The 18,082-nt window shown below is 35.3% G+C and overlaps 2 protein-coding genes across 2 annotated transcripts; one reads left to right on the top strand and one right to left on the bottom strand.

The window, feature by feature from the left end:
- Window positions 1-2,594: 2,594 nt before the first annotated feature.
- Window positions 2,595-3,005, bottom strand: LOC116209088. The gene has a single exon (XM_031542647.1). It carries the CDS (start codon window positions 3,003-3,005, stop codon window positions 2,595-2,597), a length of 411 nt encoding a protein of 136 aa, XP_031398507.1.
- Window positions 3,006-7,048: 4,043 nt separating this feature from the next.
- LOC116208696 (heavy metal-associated isoprenylated plant protein 28-like) lies at window positions 7,049-9,882 on the top strand. Its single transcript, XM_031542243.1, has 3 exons — window positions 7,049-7,150; window positions 8,059-8,134; window positions 9,319-9,882. Exons 1-3 carry the CDS (start codon window positions 7,145-7,147, stop codon window positions 9,705-9,707), a joined length of 471 nt encoding a protein of 156 aa, XP_031398103.1. The 5' UTR covers window positions 7,049-7,144; the 3' UTR covers window positions 9,708-9,882.
- Window positions 9,883-18,082: the final 8,200 nt, after the last annotated feature.

Genomic DNA, 18,082 nt, shown 5'->3' with positions numbered 1-18,082 from the left:
AAATGATCATTGTTGGGAATAATTCCGAATGTTGTGCATTCTTGAAGAAATACCTTGACACTCAACTTCGCATCAACTACTTGGGTCCCTAGTGATATTTCCTCGGGATAGAGGTAAGCCGAATGGATGGAGGTCTTTTTTTTAATAAGAGGGAATAAACATTTGACATAATCATTGAGTGTGGTTTGTTCGGGTCACGACCATCCTCTTTTCCTATGGAGCAACGACATGGCCTCTCTTCCACTTTCGGGTGCCTCATTATCTGACCCTAGTAGCTATCGTCGTCTCATCAACTGCCTTATTTATCTCACCATCGAACATCTCGAACTGTTTTACTTGATTCATATTCTCTCCCAGTTCATGTAGGATCCGCGATAGGATCACTAGGATGCAGCATTGTGTGGATCATTCATTACCTAAAGCAATCTCCGAGACGAATGATTTTTCTACAACCCGATTCCATGGAGCTTGCAACGTATTGCGGTTCTGATTGGGGTAGTTGTCCGATGACTCAACGATCGTTAACTGGTTATTTTATCACACTCATTGGAAGTCCTATATCATGGAAGACAAAGAAGCAAACTACTATCTCTCGCTCCTCAGCAGAAGCTAAGTATCGAGCCATGGCAGCAGTTAGTGAGATTATCTTGTTATGTAGTCTACTATCGTCATTGGGTGTTTTCAACTCTCAACCTACACGTCTATATTGTGACAATCAGGTAGCTCTCCATATCGCTACCAATCTAATCTTTCATGAGAGAACAAAATATATTGAGATAGACTGCTACTTTATTCAGGAACGTCTACTATCCAGGAGTATCTATGCAACTCATGTCCCCACTAATATACAATAAGCGGATATATTTACCAAGGTGGGCGTGATCGTTTTCACTTACTTCTTCGCAAGTTGGAAATTCAGGATCCTCATTCTCTAACTTGAGGGGGAGTATTACACGATATGAAATATTTTCCGGGATACTTTCCCAAGATTCCGAGATTTGTTCCATTTCATACTTTAGGATATTTTAGATGTTCCTTTGTATAGGTTGTATATTTTTAGTTAGTCAGATGGCTTATTCCTTTTCTTGTGTATATGCTATGTAGGACACACGTCAACTCTTATATATGTATTCGATTAGAATATCAAATGAAGTATCGTCCTCCATTCAGTCCATTCTCATTTTGCACATTGTGGGTTGAGTCGATCCTCAACACTATAGCTAGTACCCCTCAATTCTGACCTCAAATAAACATTGAGGTTGTCATTGATGAGCAAATCCGACCCTTCAATGATATAGATGTGAAAGAAGTTGTTCCCGTATGCTCACATGAGATCAGAGTAATGAGAAATCAGAAAGTAAAATAAAAATATACTTGTAAAACCCTCAAACCGAAGTAAACATGCATAGATAGATTATTCATTGGATCGAATTACTAGAGATAATAATCGAGATTTGACTAGCGTTTAGCCTCCTTACCAACCCCGACCTACCTAGTTGAGTCTTCTTCCCTTTTGCATTCTAATGTTGAGATATATTGTTCCACACGGAAAAAATTGAGAAAGAAACTACAAGCTTATATGAGGTTTGGGTTTAGTAATCTATCATGTTAAATTTTTGGATTGCAGATGAGTTCAAGTTAATGAAATTTTAAATTGTATTAGAGAGGGTTACGTTTTCGCGTGCACGTGCGAGTTCACACCACGCCAGATTCGGTTTCGAGACAGCCAAAAAGGCGCCTCATGTTAGTCAGACTTGAAAGTGGCTCGGTCAAGTTCCGAGATAGCTAAACGTGCACATTTAGTTATAGGCTCGAGTGTGGAGCTTGAGGCTAGTTTGATGCTTGCCCTCCTCAACCGAGCACGAAAGATGATGCCCAGCTCGTGATCAATTGTTGAGGACGGGTGTTTATTTAAGGGTACGTGGCACATGTTGGACCACACATTGCCATGTCAGAGCGGGTGTTGAGATATGTTATTCCACGCGGAAAAATTGAGAAGGAATCCACAAGTTTATATGAGCCTTGGGTCTAGTAACTTATCAACTTAAACTTTTGGGTTGCAAATGGAGTTGAGCTCGTGTAGGCTCAAATGGTAATTTTACATCTAAAAACCCGAACTGATAAATACACTTGAGAGAATTTCAAAAAAACTCTCACCTCAACACTATTACACCATCTTTCACAACATGTTTTATATAGGATTCTTACTCTTTCTTTAGAGATACAAGACCAACCCGCAATGTCTCAATAATATCCTAAACCCTTTAGATATTTTTCGTTTAGTATATGGTGTGTCCCCTATGAATTTGCGAAGATATCCAAGAAAAATTTCTAATATCGCTTAGGGAAATTTTCCCATCAAATACTAAAAAGATACAACAAAATCCGTACAAATTAGGAAATATAATATTAATAAAATAAGAATTATTGCTTCTTCCTTCTTCGACGTAAAGAAACAAGCTCCAAATAGACAATAGGACGGTACATATGTAGGTTGATATGACCAGTGAGGGCCTTTTATGCTCTAATTAGTAAAGCCAAAATAAATATCGCGCTTATAGTTTGCCCTTGGCGACATTAAGTCTAAGCGAAAGTCATTGTCCGGCAGCAAATGCCTCCACCGGAAAGGTCTTAGTGATGCCGGCGAGGCTCTTGAAGTGGATTTTGCCAGTGGGCGAATCGTCGGCGGTGATCTCGCTCACAGGGGGCCACAGCATGAGCTCCTTGGCCTTCACCCCCTTCAACTTCTTGATCCTCTTCTTCTGGATGTTGCCTGTGATCTCGGTGTCATAGCTCACGAGCTTGCTGATGAGCTTGAAGCTGTGCTCAACCTTCTTCTTCTGCACGATCCACATGTAGCCTGTGGCCTGGACAAACCCGACTTCGACCACGTCCTGGAGGGGCAGGAGGCCTAGTGGCAGCTCAAACTCACCAAGCAGCCCGATTGCCATTTTCAACCCCTCATCGTGGCCCTTCTTCACCATTGCCCCCTCTCTTTCAGCCATCGTCCGCATATTGATAGTTCTCTAGGAATTTAACCGTATCTTTGAGATCGATATACTTTTGAGAGGCACAATTAGGACTCGATTTTTGTGGGGATTTATATTTGGACGAATTTAACATTGGGCATGAACAAGAATAGTTTTATGGACAAACCGATGTGAATGACATTGTTATTACCGCCCAAAAGTGGTCTGGCTTGCTGCTATTTAACCGGCTTCTTGTTGCTTGGATTCAGCTTAGTTTTTTATTTTTATTTTTTTTTTCGGTGTGTACCCTGGTATTTAGAACCCAGTGGGATCTGACTAATCAAGTCGGGAGATTGAGCATTAAAAGTTATTTTCCCTCCCAACAAGTGCGCTTCCCGAGGTTTGAACTTGTGTTCTCCTCCTTACAAGGTGAGCTGCTTACCATTCAACCAACACTTTTGTTAGTGGATTCAGCTTAGTTGATGTTGTAATGTAAAACCACATCAATTAGAAGCCATTTGGGTTATAATTAGTCAATTAAAATCTGATTACAGCTTCAATAGATTTTCTTTTTATTTCAAGTTAATTTTTCAGTGTGAACTCTGGTATCCGGAAGCCAAATTAAGTCCCGACTAATCTATTCAAGTCGGGTCGACCTATTAAGGGATAAAACTCTCCCAACATAGATTTTCTGCATTCACAAGACTCGAACCCGAGACCTTGCTTAAGCGGAACAAACGCCGAACCATTTTTTCCAGAATAATTTAGTTTAGTTGTTGAGTGAATTGAATCGGGCCCTCTACTGGATCTAATTTCATGGGCAGCTACCAATAAGCAGCCCATCTAACGAAGGGACATATTTTTATTTGATTCCCAATTAGAAATAGATCTGTCAAAACCCACTAATGGACAGAGTGGAGAGCAGAATATATTTTTCGATGTTCACCCTATCGGAAATCCAATGGGTCCGACTAATCAATGCAGGGATCAGAATATTAACGAGCGAAGATAACAATATTATGCATGGAAATCAATACATGTAATGTTTTGCACCAGCCTATGGTAACAATGGCTACATAGAGGTACCAAGAATCTCATATCAGGGAGATACACGTCCTTGCAATGTTTTCAAGAGTACGTGGGATTATATTTTCCCTTGTGAATCTGGGAACCATGCACGAACGTCGTCAAAGAATAATTTTACAATAAAAATTTTCACGACCTCTGGCTGACATTACCCAATAAAACCGATTAATTTTTAAACGTTTACAATAAGGATTCCCTGCTTAATTGTATAACTAGGAAAAGAAAACTCGCGCTTTGCCTTCAGACAGCTTTAGTAGTAATTAATGTTATTGTACATTTTTACCATGATTATATATTATTTTTGTGTTGTTTAACTATCATTTTGAATTATTGACTATATTTCATAAGCCATGTATCATACGCGTATGAGCGATGAAATTTTACTTAATGAATAAAAAAAATCTATTCAATTTTTAAGGAATTCCAATTTAAATACTTAAATTTATTGAACAACACCTTGGGGTTAGTTGTCTATTTTATATGAGTTTTCGATAACTGCATTGCATATGGAATACATAATGATGAGCACATTATACGTTTGGATCTTAATTATATCAAACTGAAAAGATAGGTGAAACAGGTTTGATTTGAAAATAAGAAAATAAAAGTCGTATATATATTTTTTAAGATAGGGTGACAAATACGATTTAGAATGATAAACAAAATTTGTGTGTTTCTCATAAAGATGAAATTACGGTGATGCTCATGCTACATCAAAACCATTAACAAATATTTGATTAAAAAAAGAGAGAGAGAATATAAAGATGATAATAAGATGACGACCTATTTCTGCATGGACACAGATAAGATAATCCCTTATGTAAGAGATAGTCGGAATGTAGAGAAGGAACAGATAGGTGAGAAATTTAACGGGAAAAACAAAACTAATAACCAAAGGTAAGGGGAAGGGTAGTTGCAATCTGCTATGTGATCATTTTGAGGTAAAATCCTTTCAAATTATTGCAAATTAAACTAAATAACGACAATCAACGTGGGTTGGTATAGGTGGTTCGGTATCTCTTTCTGGTTAGTGAGGTTTCGAATTTGAGTTTTGTGAATAGAGAAAATATTCATGAATGTTAAACGATCTTAGTTGAATCTAACTTAGTTGGGATTCAGATAATGCATGTAGAAAAATTCAAAAAACGGTAAAAGGGACAAAAAAAATTATAAATAATAAATTTTAAAAATAAAAAGGAAAAGAAAAGTCTACGATTGGAAAAAAAATTACAGCTTGCTCCCTTATGCTGATGGACGAGTTATATATATGTTGAATTGATGAATGAGTTATCAACAGTTAATAATAATAAAATAATAATAATTAATTAGATGGTGCACTAATGAGGGCATCCAAATACTTGGTTTTTTTTAGCTCACAAGTGGAGAAAATTCACGATATAATAGCTTTACTCTTTAGTGCGCCGATCTAGTTCAACTGGATTAGTAGGAGCCCTCTTGAACTTTCAAATACCAGGGTGCACACCGAAAGAAATACTTGGCTCTTCATTGATTATGTAAATTGAAGGACTTGCTCTTGACTCCATCGTTCCATGATGTCATCTTGTTAACATCATTCATGTCAATAACATACTCAATATATCTTATATATATTTTCGCCGGCACCAATACCTTAATTTCTATTATGAACATACGCTATACCATCAGTCTTGGATTGACACGGCGTCGTAACAAGAAAATCAATGCAGTTTATTAGCAATCTTTGGCCAACCAATTACAGCGAATTGAAATGGTTTTTCCCAAATCAGGTGATATTTCAAATGGAGTTGTAGCTCAATCAGCAAAGCATATATAAAAATTAATTTCTTAAACCAAGACATTCCGCATTTGAGTACTCATCACGTCGGATCATTATTTTTTTTGCACCCCGATATCCGAAAATTCAATGGGTTCCGACTAATCTAGTTGAGCCGGATCAGTCCACTACAGGGTAAAGCACTTCCGGTGTGAATTTTTTTTATTCACAAGACTCAAATCCGAGACCTTATTAAAAGGAAATAAGTGTTAAACCGTTTGAATTAACCACGTTGATTATTTCCTCTTATTTTTCCTTTTTTGTTGTTCCTTACTAAGCTTTAGGAAAATATATAATATAGCGGGCGCGTTATTCGGAGCAGCGTCGTGATCAATGGCGTAAGTCATTTTCTATCTCAGGGTCACAAGTATATTCAGGGGAAATTGCTCTGCAACCACATCGTCTCTCCTTTTCAACGGGCTGTTATCTTAATGTGGGTTGCTGAACATGTACCATTTAAATAATCATTCATAATTTAGATTTTCATTGACCGTACAAGTAAATGAGTTTATGTTCAATTCACAAAGTTAAGCTGATAAATGGTGGAACATAATCATCTTAATTATGACATAGGCTTATTTATTAATATTTCGATGCTGAACTCTAAGTCTTCAACTGTCGTATGTAATCGTTACACTTATTCGTTGAAACTACAACTGATCTATCATAAAAGTTGGTCCTCTATAATGTTCCCCGTCCAACCGACTAATCATTGAAGACAGTATTGAGAGTGGCGATTATTTGATATTGGCTTTATGTTGGCTAAAAATATATTTTATGGAAAGTGTTATTACTTGTAAATTGGGTGCATTATGGACATTTTTTTGGTTAAAGTATTGGAATTATATTATTGGAGACCTAGTCTTTTGAACATACTATAAGTTAAATTTCTATTCCACGCAACTTGCATGCAATTTCCCGCTTGTTGATGTGCACAAGATAATTCGTCTTTCAGGACCAAGTTGACAAAAAGAAAACATATATATACATGTATATTTACACGTATGTAAGTATATATAAATTGAAGTTTTGAGGCAGACTAATATATGAAAAATAATACAGAATGACGTATGTAATGTGACACAATCATTTTCCCTTTTGCAATTTCCTCTTACTTTCTATCCAACATTGAGGTAACCGCCAGTTATTACTTCTTGCACTATATATACAAGAGCAGATAGTTCGGTTCATCATCTGCTTCATCCAAACTTAAGACACCAACTTGATTAGCAACCAAGCAAAGATCATTTGGCCTCTGCATGGACGATTTGTCAACATGACGGTAATCAATTATCTCTCCCTCTCTCTCATATACTACTTTCTCATAATGGAAAAAATAGACATAGACCAAGATAGTTTGGATGAAGGCATCGGGTGATCTTTAGAGATTTAACTATTTCATGAAGGTCAGACAGTCAAAAAAAATATATTTGAGACATGCAACTGCATCCGCTGCTAGACCCTTCCGGTCCATCCTTCATGAAAGATTTGATTGACATGCATGAACATCTCTTGAAATATTGAGGATATGCTTCTGCTAAGAAAATTGCTCTAAGCTTTGTTAAGCATAAGGACATGGCATGAAAAATGTGCTTCCTTGTGCGTCAACAGCGTGACATTGAACATTAGCGCCAAAATGAAAACGATATAAAAATAAATTGATTAATTAAATAATTTCTTGATTACAATGATGCAGCTTCAGACATGCATATATTTAACCAATATAGAAAGAGACGTTCATGTATTTTAAGTTTTCATCAAGATAAAATCATATATATATATATATATATATGTATATATTGACTTGGCCAACCAACCAGTTCAATAGACAAGAAGGTACTGTGTCTAACGGGTATATCACGTGACATTGTATCACATACATAAAACAAATTATTTTTGTTAACAATTGATTTTTTTGTGATATTTCTAAAAATCAAGAGATATGGGAAAACTCTTATTGGTTTATGATATTAACCTGTGATATACTCGTTACATATAAGGCATTGATGTTATGGACACCTTCCTTGGCAAGATTTTCATTATGCAGAAGAGGAAAACGAAAACCTTTGTTTAGTATATAATAAATGGATAGGAAGGTCAAGCGTTTCTTTTTTTATTTTTATTTCTTTTAACTTTTATTTCTTTAACTTATTGGTGCAAGAGGGTTGATTTTATTTGTTCAAGTTTCAGATTTTGGAGATGTATGTCCAAATGGATTGCTCGGGATGTGAGACCAAGATAAGGAAGGCTCTCAAAAAGTTGAAAGGCAAGTTGTATACTAGTCAACTTATTTTTAAAAAAATGAATTACAAAGTCAGCAACACAAAACTACCCTTGTGGGTTTTCCTTACTAATATCTATTAGGAAAAATACAAATTACCTTTTTTGCCATCTAAAGCAACCAATAAAATAAACTACGTCAGATATATATATATATATGTGCAGAGAAATAGTAATTTATTTTCCCTATTATATAGTGGTCCCGCAATTTCGGAAAATGGAGCATAAAAGTAGATAATTACTTATATAATATACAAATAAATAGACAAAAAATTAAGAAAATGTTAAAATTACATATTTCGCAATTACAAGAATGGATTATGGGCTTAGTACAATAAAATAAAAATCTTAATATCTGATGAAGAGACATGGGTAGTCCCACCAATAATCAAACGTGGAATTTCTTGTTTACTAGGCGAGCGTACGCCTAAAAAAATACTACATATTTTGCCACGTAGATTGAAAAAATAATAGACATGGTGAGTGTGAGCAAACACGTAATTTATCCCAGTAGAATCGCGAATAGCAATAATGATGTAATATAAATTCAACAGTGTTCAACCAATGGTTAAAGAAAGGAACTTCATTTGTGAAGATCCAAGTTTTTGTATCTTGTATTTATTGAGATGGGGCACATTGAACTTGAACAATTTCACATATATCTAGGTTTTTTTTTAATAATCGAGAAAAATTTAAACTTATAAAAAAAAATTCATGTGTTATTACATACAAATAATACGGATACATAGCTGAAATGCGTCGAATATGACACAAGTATAATATAATGTAAGTTTACCGAACTGAAATAGAAAGGTCAATGAATGTGGAGGCAAGGATTCGTAATTTCGCTTATGTGATACTTTCTCATATATGTGACAACCTGACTTTTATACATTATAATTGATGATTGATTGATATCAAAAACTGAAAAATTCTACTATATGTACACTTGAAATGCATTCACGGTACATGGGATATACATGTGTTTAATTGAAAATTTTCAAATTTTACCTATAATCTAAGTAAATTATGTAAAAAACAAGTAAAATTACTTGGGATCAAATAATTTACTTAAAATATAAGTAATTTACTTGCAAGTACTACCGTACATACATTTTCGACTTATGTATTGTAACTGAGAAAATGTTCATATATTTTCATATGTATCAGGAATTCACCAGATAGAAATAGATCGGTACATGCAGAAGGTGACAGTCATGGGTTTTGCCGATCAGCGGAAGGTCCTTAAGGCAATGAAGAAGACGGGGAAGGTGGTTGAGCCATGGCCATACCAGCTTAATAACGACATGGAATACACCTACAATCAGTACTATCATGGCAACCGCATAAACGGTGATGACTACTCGACCAGCTCGCACCTCTTTGCATCAATACCGCACAATTACTCTGGTTCCAATTATAACCACCACGGGAGGAACAGATACTCGAGACGAGGCCATATCAGTTATTTTGACCAGCCGGCTTACTCGGACTTGGTGAAGGACAAGCCTGGTGCTTATTTCAGTGACGATAATGCTGTTGGATGTTCTATAATGTGACATATGCTTGTGTTACGTAACCGGGGTACTATGCTACGGCTACTTATATAGATACTGAGCGCCTTTGCTTTTCATGCAAATATATGAGTATTATTGCAATGTGATTCCATGTACTAAACAAGTTATAACTTCCTCTGCATAAACTACGGGGAGAATAAAAATCCTATTGTATGTACATATCTATCTAAATATTATAAAGTTATCTCTCTTTGAGTAACTAGTAGAAATGCATGTGCGTGTAACGCAAAACCACTATATAATACATCTAAAGAAAGTTCACTCATTTCTCTCCGTCAGAAAAAGTTAATTCATGAAATAGTTCATCAATTATAGTGAAATTTCGAGATATGATTGTCTAGATATATCACATACATATTGCAATTTTCAGAAGCTACAAGATTCCAAGTGTTGTATTTTCGATGAATACGATTCCAAGTATTATAATAAAAAATCTTGTTTACCAATTAATTTTAGAACATACTGCACTAAGAAGTTTTACTTTTCATGCTTGTACTATGTGACCAATGTGCTAAGGGCTTTGCAGATCCATCTCAATAGATCAACGATCAAGAAAAGGGTATCCTTCAATTACTTACATATATGGTATAGGAAATCCATCTTATCACATGTAGGCTTGAGTCACAGTTGCAAGTAGATGAAACTAACATCAGAATACTAAGATACTTAATCAATAGACTTACAATAATCCGGGACTAATTCATTCTTCCAATCGCAAGTAAAATATAACAATTTGAGAAAATTGGAGAGCCATCAGCCAATTCGTCAGCCAATACATGCAAAATGGAAAAGCCTATTTCACAAAAATAAAATAAAATAAAATAAAATGAGCAGTTTATAACTTAAAATACGTACATTTCACCGGAAAACAAACTTAAAATATGGTAGGGTTCATTATAAATTTGGTTCCTTATTTTCTTTTTGATCATAACAAAATGAGCATAAACTAGTTTTATATATATATATATATATATACGAATGGATGAAAATAAAAAAAATACACTTAGTATATTAATTTACTAAACCTCTTGTTCTTTTTTTGTTTTTTGATAAAAATGGCAAAATTTATTAATAAATTCAGAATTACTGCAATGGTAGGACATACCTGAATTTCTTGTTCTTGAACCTGTTCTCTTCGAAAGGCCTTTAGTTCTTGGATGGCAAAACATATACATAAAAAAAACTTAAAGTGTGTACATGTGTATAATACCATCATTTTATTGAGTGAATACAGGGGAGGCGTACCTTCTTTTTTTCTTTTTGAGTCCAATACGAGATAAACTGACTATTCTAGGTTCGAGCTGAATCGGCCCACTAATGGGTAAACTTCTCTCAATTATGAATTTTCTTCACTCACAAAACTAAAACTCAAAAAACTTTGCGTAACGAAAATAAAGTGTCGAATCATCGGAATCAATCCATGCTGGTCAGCATGCCTTATATTTCAAGTAAATGGGGATGATACCACATGTAGATATTATATATATAGATACTCCCCATCTCCGGTTCACCCTTATCTAAACCTTAAAATATCCCACCCAAAAGAAAATTATTACAAAGATTGCATATTAAAAGCTCTGTTAGGGACCAGGTTTTCGGACCCGAGGCCCAACGAGCCCATGAGGGGAGTAGCTCATGTGGCTGCGCGTTATGTGTGTGATGCTTGCCTATCAAGCAATATGAGATTGCTTTCCGGATTTGTTTATCTCTTGAATATCCACAGTATGCCGAGAATCTCTCTGGATCAGGTAACAGATATATGTGCGATTCAATATAAATATCAAGGTACGTCACTAATTTAGGCTATTACACACTATTAGTTCTCGGCAAGGCTTTTGTCTGACTTGAGATTCAAGAGGGAAATCGGTACGAGACTTGAGGATTCAACCTTGTTCATGAGCACGAGAATCATACGTGGATTCAACCTGATTCACAGATCCGTAACAAGCTCCTTGTCTAGCCTATACAGTTATTGACATCTGACATAAAAGAATAACAGATCGAAATAAAAGTGAACATGGCAAGCTCAGCAATCTAGAAGCAAATTTTTTTACCCCATGGACAATGTGGAAGCAGTTTAATTCTTCCCCAATGTATCATATTGTATCAAAAAATTAATGCATTGAGTTGATTAGTAAGACAAAGTGCTTACTTTTAAATATTTGTCTGCAAGTTGAGAGCTTCTTTATCCTTCCAGTATCCCTTGAGGTCCTGTTATATATGTAAGTCCTCAAAGGAGGAAGCTTTGGCTTTATTAGGTTAAATAAAAATGAGAATATTACCCTAAAAGCAAGCCACAGTATTGATTATTATAATAATATGCCGATGGCCGCAATATTATTATTTTACGCTAATTGTAAATATGCATTCGTTGTGAATTGTCGGTTTTGAACCCCCATTATACGCATAATCCAAGAGGACGCATTGTTTTTCTTTGAGTAAAATCTACTGGAGGACGAACAAGAATCACAGAATGACAAACATATACAGGGTAATAGACCATTGGCACAATACAAGAACTCCATACTTGACCATATTTATTGGGCGTCAAAAAATTAACGAACTTGGACACAAAGGGAGAAGTAATAATGCATGCAAACCAATTTAATGTTTGTTTCATGGGATTATGTAGATTTTTTACAGTTCCGTATCAAATGAAGAGTTTCTCTACCTTGATGATGAACAAAGACGACTTGCCGATGTTTCATAATTCTTGTCCTTCAAGATACCTTTATCATTTCCTGCACGATGAAAAGAATGAGGATGGCAGTCATTTTCAGGGCGAGCAAAAGAATAAGCAGAGATGGGTCCTCTTGTTAATTTAAGTTATTCTATTGAATGAAAGTGTATTCACCAGAATATGAAGAGATATAAATTTGAATTAAACTATTTATATGCATGGATAGATATAGTTATAGATAAGGGTCAAAGGGTGCGAAATGAAAAGGATACCTATGAGGAGGGCTGCTTTTGAAAAAGAAAATGGAGAAATGATAAGAAGATACAAAATGGAGAAGACACTTTTCGAGAAGGGTAATTTATATCAAAATTTGTAGAAATAATATGAGGGGTATATACAGAGGGTGAAAAGGTACAAAATAGAACAGAGAATTTTCGGGAGGGGAATATTTGACTGAAAATTTTGAGTGGGAAATGTAGAGAGGGTCACTTGAAAGAAACTTTCATGTTCCTTCGAAGTTATAAATATATAAAAATAAAAAAATAAAAAAAAGTAAAGCAAAGTCACTTAATTTTGCTCGTGGTGATTTGTAAATACTAAAGTAATTGCTTGATCATTTTTTACGTAAAGTCTATATTTTGTACAGAGCTTGAATGTCAAGAGCGATTTTTATTAATGAATAGGTACTCGCAGAAAGAGGTGATTGACTCGGAGAACATATTATACATGAAAATGCACATGCGATAATATTTTAAAAGATTATAATTGACAAGACATTAACAGGGATTTTGATGCATATTTCTTAAAGTTTAAAGGGTATTTTTGGTAAGTAAATATGGAGAAATAGAAAAGGGAGCACCATACTTTTATATGTGTAATAGATTATAATTGAAGAGACCTTAAGAGGGATTTTGATGCATAGTTCTTAAAGTGTAAAAGGTATTTTTGGAAAGTAAACATGGAGAAACAAAAAAGTAAAATTCATACTTTTATATGTGTAGTACTAGTGGATATATCCGTGTATTGTACGTTCTTTTATGTTGGCATAATAACTAGAGGTGATCGGTTTCGGGTACGCTATATTTTTTACGATATCCGAACCCTACCCTATAAGGGACATGTTTCAAGATTTTAGAACCAGACCTTACCTTGTTGAATCCTGGAATTATAATCTACCCGAAACCTATATTATATCACAAGTTCCGGATGCCCTATTAGAAACTGTAAAATTTTTTTGTCTCGCTAAATAAAACCGAAAATGTCACATCCATAATCAGTAATCACCTCAACATATTGTGTAAACCATTAGTTATTACTTCACGTGGGGGCTCTTGGACAAGTTCTAATTCCATGTCTAATTCTCAACCAGATGCAGTTTACAACTGGGAGATATCATACTTTGCTACTTCATGAATCATCGGTGTATTCTTGCAGATCTAGTTTGTTAGGTGTACTCGGTCATAGTGCTGAAATAACACAATATGTAGCATTCACCCCAATTTGTTTTCGATACCCAGCTCATGTATTGCAAGTGTCGACCTCCTACAATCTTGTCGCTTTTGTCATGCAATCTAAAGAGGTTTGAAACTCATAAATTCTCAGTTTTCAGTAAACACTTGCTGATGTATTCATATTTCGAAAATAATCTTGATCAATATTCTTATTGGCTTTCTAATGGTATTGGTTTCTGTTGATGCAGGTTTTTACTTGTGGGGACAATTCATCCTACTATTGTGGAAGAGTATTGAACTTTACCTTGGCGGAGAGTTGAAGACGGTAGGGAGCCTCTGAAGAGTCGGGATTGGCAATAGAGAGCGAGAGGGAGAAATCGGAGTCTCGGAGACGGCTAGAGAAGAGACGGAGAGAAGAGATAGAGAGAACAAAATGGAGATTAGGTTTCGGTTGTTCTGCAAGTGCTTCTGTTCTGATTCAGTAATCTGAAGACAATAACTTTACTCTTTCCTTCTCTTTTTTTTTTAATATCCGATTCCGGGTACCGGTTCCAATTTCGGTTTTGAGTACCTTGTAAGCAAGAACCGGAACTGGAATCAATTTTCACCAGTTTCTGATTTTAATACCTGGACCCTACATTATTTTCAATACGAGCTAACCGGACCCTACCCTACCGGGTAGTTTCGATCGATTCCGAGTATACTCGGTACCCGTACACACCCCTAATAATAACTACTAAAATACTAAGATAATATACACTTAAAATTTTATAAGGAAAGTATAAATCTATCTAACATTACGAATTATCCTATTGTTAAATAATTATAATGCATCAAATTAATAAATATGAAACTACTAATCAACTATTGAAATTAATTGATAAAATTATTTTTTTAATAAAACATAATTACAGTCGCTACAAACTAACGATAAGTCTATATAAATAATCTATAAAAGTAACTTAATGATGATGATGATGATAATGATAATAATAATAATAATAATAATAATAATAATAATATTATATTATTATTATTATTATTATTATTATTTATTATTATTATTATTATTATGTTTTTTTAATTAACAATAATGAAAACAAGTCCGTCTCAAGGAGAGGACGCCACCTGTCCTTTTTTCTCATTTTAACTTCACCAACAAACTTTTAATTGTTTTTAATTTTTGTCCTGCGCTTTTGATTTCTTTTTACGTTCTTCAAAAGAATAATAAAATTAGCATATTTCATTTAGGAATAATTGCACCATATAGTCTAACGTTTGAAGAAATTCTTAGTTCTAGCCCAAACTTGATTTTTTACTTTAGATATCCCAACGTTGATATATTGGTTTCACATTTATCCCGACACTAATTTTCCGTCCAAAATTGACGGAATTGCACACGTGGCACGTTAATTTTGTAGGGATAGATGTGAAATTAACGTGCTACGTGTGCAATTCCGTCAATTTTGGACGGAAAATTAGTGTTGGGATAGATGTGAAACCAACACGTCAACGTTGGGATATCTCAAGTAAAAAATAAAGTTTGGGCTAAAACTAAGAATTCCTTCAAACGTCAGGCTATATGGCACAATTAATCCTTTCATTTATCTATACAATTAACAAGAGTATCTATCTATATAATTAACTAGAATATCTATCTATACAATTAACTAGAATAGGTCAAATAATGCAAAGATGGAGCTTACTCCACTTTGATACTCACATGCATTTTGCTCTTATAGTATATTATGTGCCGCTCCAATTTATATAAAATTAGAGGAGAAATAACACGAAGTTGATTATGTTGGGGTGTTATATCTCTGTTGTAATGTCTCTAATCGATCCCTTAATTTTTGCCTCTAAGCGGATATGCATGCAAGGATTGATTCAAATCTATGATAATATGATATCACAGACTACTCACGAGTCCACCCGCATTTTTCCCGCAGCATAGCGTAGACTATTTCCCTAGTAATAATAACAATAAAAGTCAATACCAATAGAGAAAATTTTCAAAAATTATATTCTTATATTTATAATGCCTTATCCGCCTTATTAATCTAATTTAAAACATAAAAAATTAACATAATAGTATTTTTTTTTTCTCCATATCTATCCACTTACAGAAAGAAAGGGAAAAGTCATATTTAGTCTTCAACCTTTGTCACTTAAGTCCGACCGCTCATTTTTCCGTTAAATACACATTTTTTGTCTAAAAATTATTGTTTACAAAAATTACAATTGTTTAATTTAACGAATAGAAAAAAACTGCGAAAGGGGCATATTTGACAGTGGGGCTCTTTTGCCAGCAACAAGTCCTCATAAGAGATCACTGGAGGTGTCGAAGTCCTCTGGCGACCTCCCCTGAGGGGTAGTTGCAGGTCAAGAAGTCCCCATGGCACCTCCAATCGACCTTTCCTGAGGGGTCAATCATTGGCAGGGAGCCCTCGCTACCGAATTTGTCCCCACTCTCTCTCTCTTCGAAAATTACTAAAGAGAGAAGGGCATCCCCAGCTGTTAGTATGCCCCCGCCGGCGATTGACCCCTAGGGGAGGTTGCTAGAGGCGTCTGACACCTCTAGTGACGTAATCTGCGGGATAGTTTCCGGCGAGGAACCCCCACCACCGAGACTACACAAGATAAAGTAAATAAAAAACTAGTAACAAAATAAGATTTTTCTTTCAAAAAATAAACAACAAACAGGTAAAGGAGAATATTTGCAAACTCCGCTCAAACATCCCTTCGACTACCCTACCATTGTTGGAGGACGGAGCCAATGACGACCGTTACGGTTGACATGCATAATGCTTAGTGACGAGGTCCAGTAGTACCCTCTGGGCCCTGAGGCCACTTGTGGCAGTTGCATATGGTAGTGACCGCTAGTTTTGGGCCACCAACCTCATCACAATCCTCTTCTCTCTCTTTCCCCTTTCTCCCTCTCTCTCTATTTTCATGATGGACATGGCCGCCAAACGTTAATTCATATTTTGTCGATTCAATGTACGCGGACATCTTCCTAGACTCCATTCATTCATTCAATATACGAAGACATATTTTTTATTTTCTATTTGACCATTTGTATTAATTTCCCTTGAAAGAAAAATAGTACCTTATAGAAATTCAAAAAAGAAAAATTATCTAACGCACTGAAGAGTTTTCACGCTGACGGCTACTAGCTGTGCCTCTTAATTCAGAATTAAATCATGGTGCATTCCCAATTCAAAAAGACACATTGCATATATATATATATATATATATATATGTACCTCTCTCTATCACTATATTTAATAATACTCAATTATATCTAATAGAAAATGAATAAAATTTGTTTATACTAATTTTCCGTAATTCGTGAAGATTACCGAGTCATGACGTGTAATCGGTAATTTCGATAGTTTTCTCAGGTTTTGCATATATGTTGGGTCGGGTTTGGAAGAGGCAAGCTGCAATTATCATAATGCGAGCCTGGTTGAATCGGAGTCCGAATTTTATAGAGAGGCCCATGCCTTGAGGAGGAGGTCCAGAGTTTAATTAGTCCAGCCCATTTCAATTAAGCCCAGCAAACAAAAGTGAGCCCATCATAGAGATATTTGCATATAATGCATATAGCAAATATGTGGAAGTAGGCTCCAATCAATAGAGGTGACAATGGGTGGATAAATTATGGCAACTGACTTTTTCTTGTAAAGCAAGTATGTAATATTCTCGCATTGTTAGGAAGTTGGATTAGTCGGATATACCTCCGATTTTATTTTATATCTTATCTTTAGGCAATTTAGGAAGATTAGGTAGTCAATTTCTCTTTTGAATAAGATCTTTATGTCGTATTTTATAGGCGTATCTGATTACGATACATTCTATAGGGCTTCATGTACACGTCTATATATACATGTCTTCGAGTTTATTGTAGTCCCCCTTCGGCACAACTATCAATTGCATTACACTTTTTCTCTCTTTTCTTTCTAGCAGTTTACTTTCATCGCACTTATATTGCCGCACCTTCTATATCTACCTTTCTAGCACTTCAATCCCATGCACCTTTAATTCCTTGCACTGGCCGATCATTCAGCACCTATTCTTCTATCCCTTTTCGAGCTTCCGGACAAGGAACGGGTTTCCACCTGAGCTTAGGTTTCCAGACCTAAGTGCGGCATCTCTTGGCTTTATGAGGTTAAGATGCACACGTAACAAATCTTTCGGGGTTCGTGGTTGCATCATCTTTTGGG

This window comes from Punica granatum, chromosome 5 (genome assembly GCF_007655135.1).
Source record: "Punica granatum isolate Tunisia-2019 chromosome 5, ASM765513v2, whole genome shotgun sequence".
Taxonomy (NCBI): domain Eukaryota; kingdom Viridiplantae; phylum Streptophyta; class Magnoliopsida; order Myrtales; family Lythraceae; genus Punica; species Punica granatum.
Note: the sequence above shows the minus strand (reverse complement) of the source record. Positions and strands in the feature narration are given on the sequence as shown.

What these genes read in the sequence shown, in the direction of transcription:
- LOC116208696 (XM_031542243.1), top strand. An exon ending in GGCTCTCAAAAAGTTGAAAG is followed by an intron (nt 8,135 to 9,318) that starts GCAAGTTGTATA and finishes CATATGTATCAG; the next exon opens with GAATTCACCAGATAGAAATA.
- LOC116209088 (XM_031542647.1), bottom strand. Translation starts at nt 3,005, where the DNA reads ATGGCTGAAAGAGAGGGGGCAATGGTGAAGAAGGGCCACGATGAGGGG.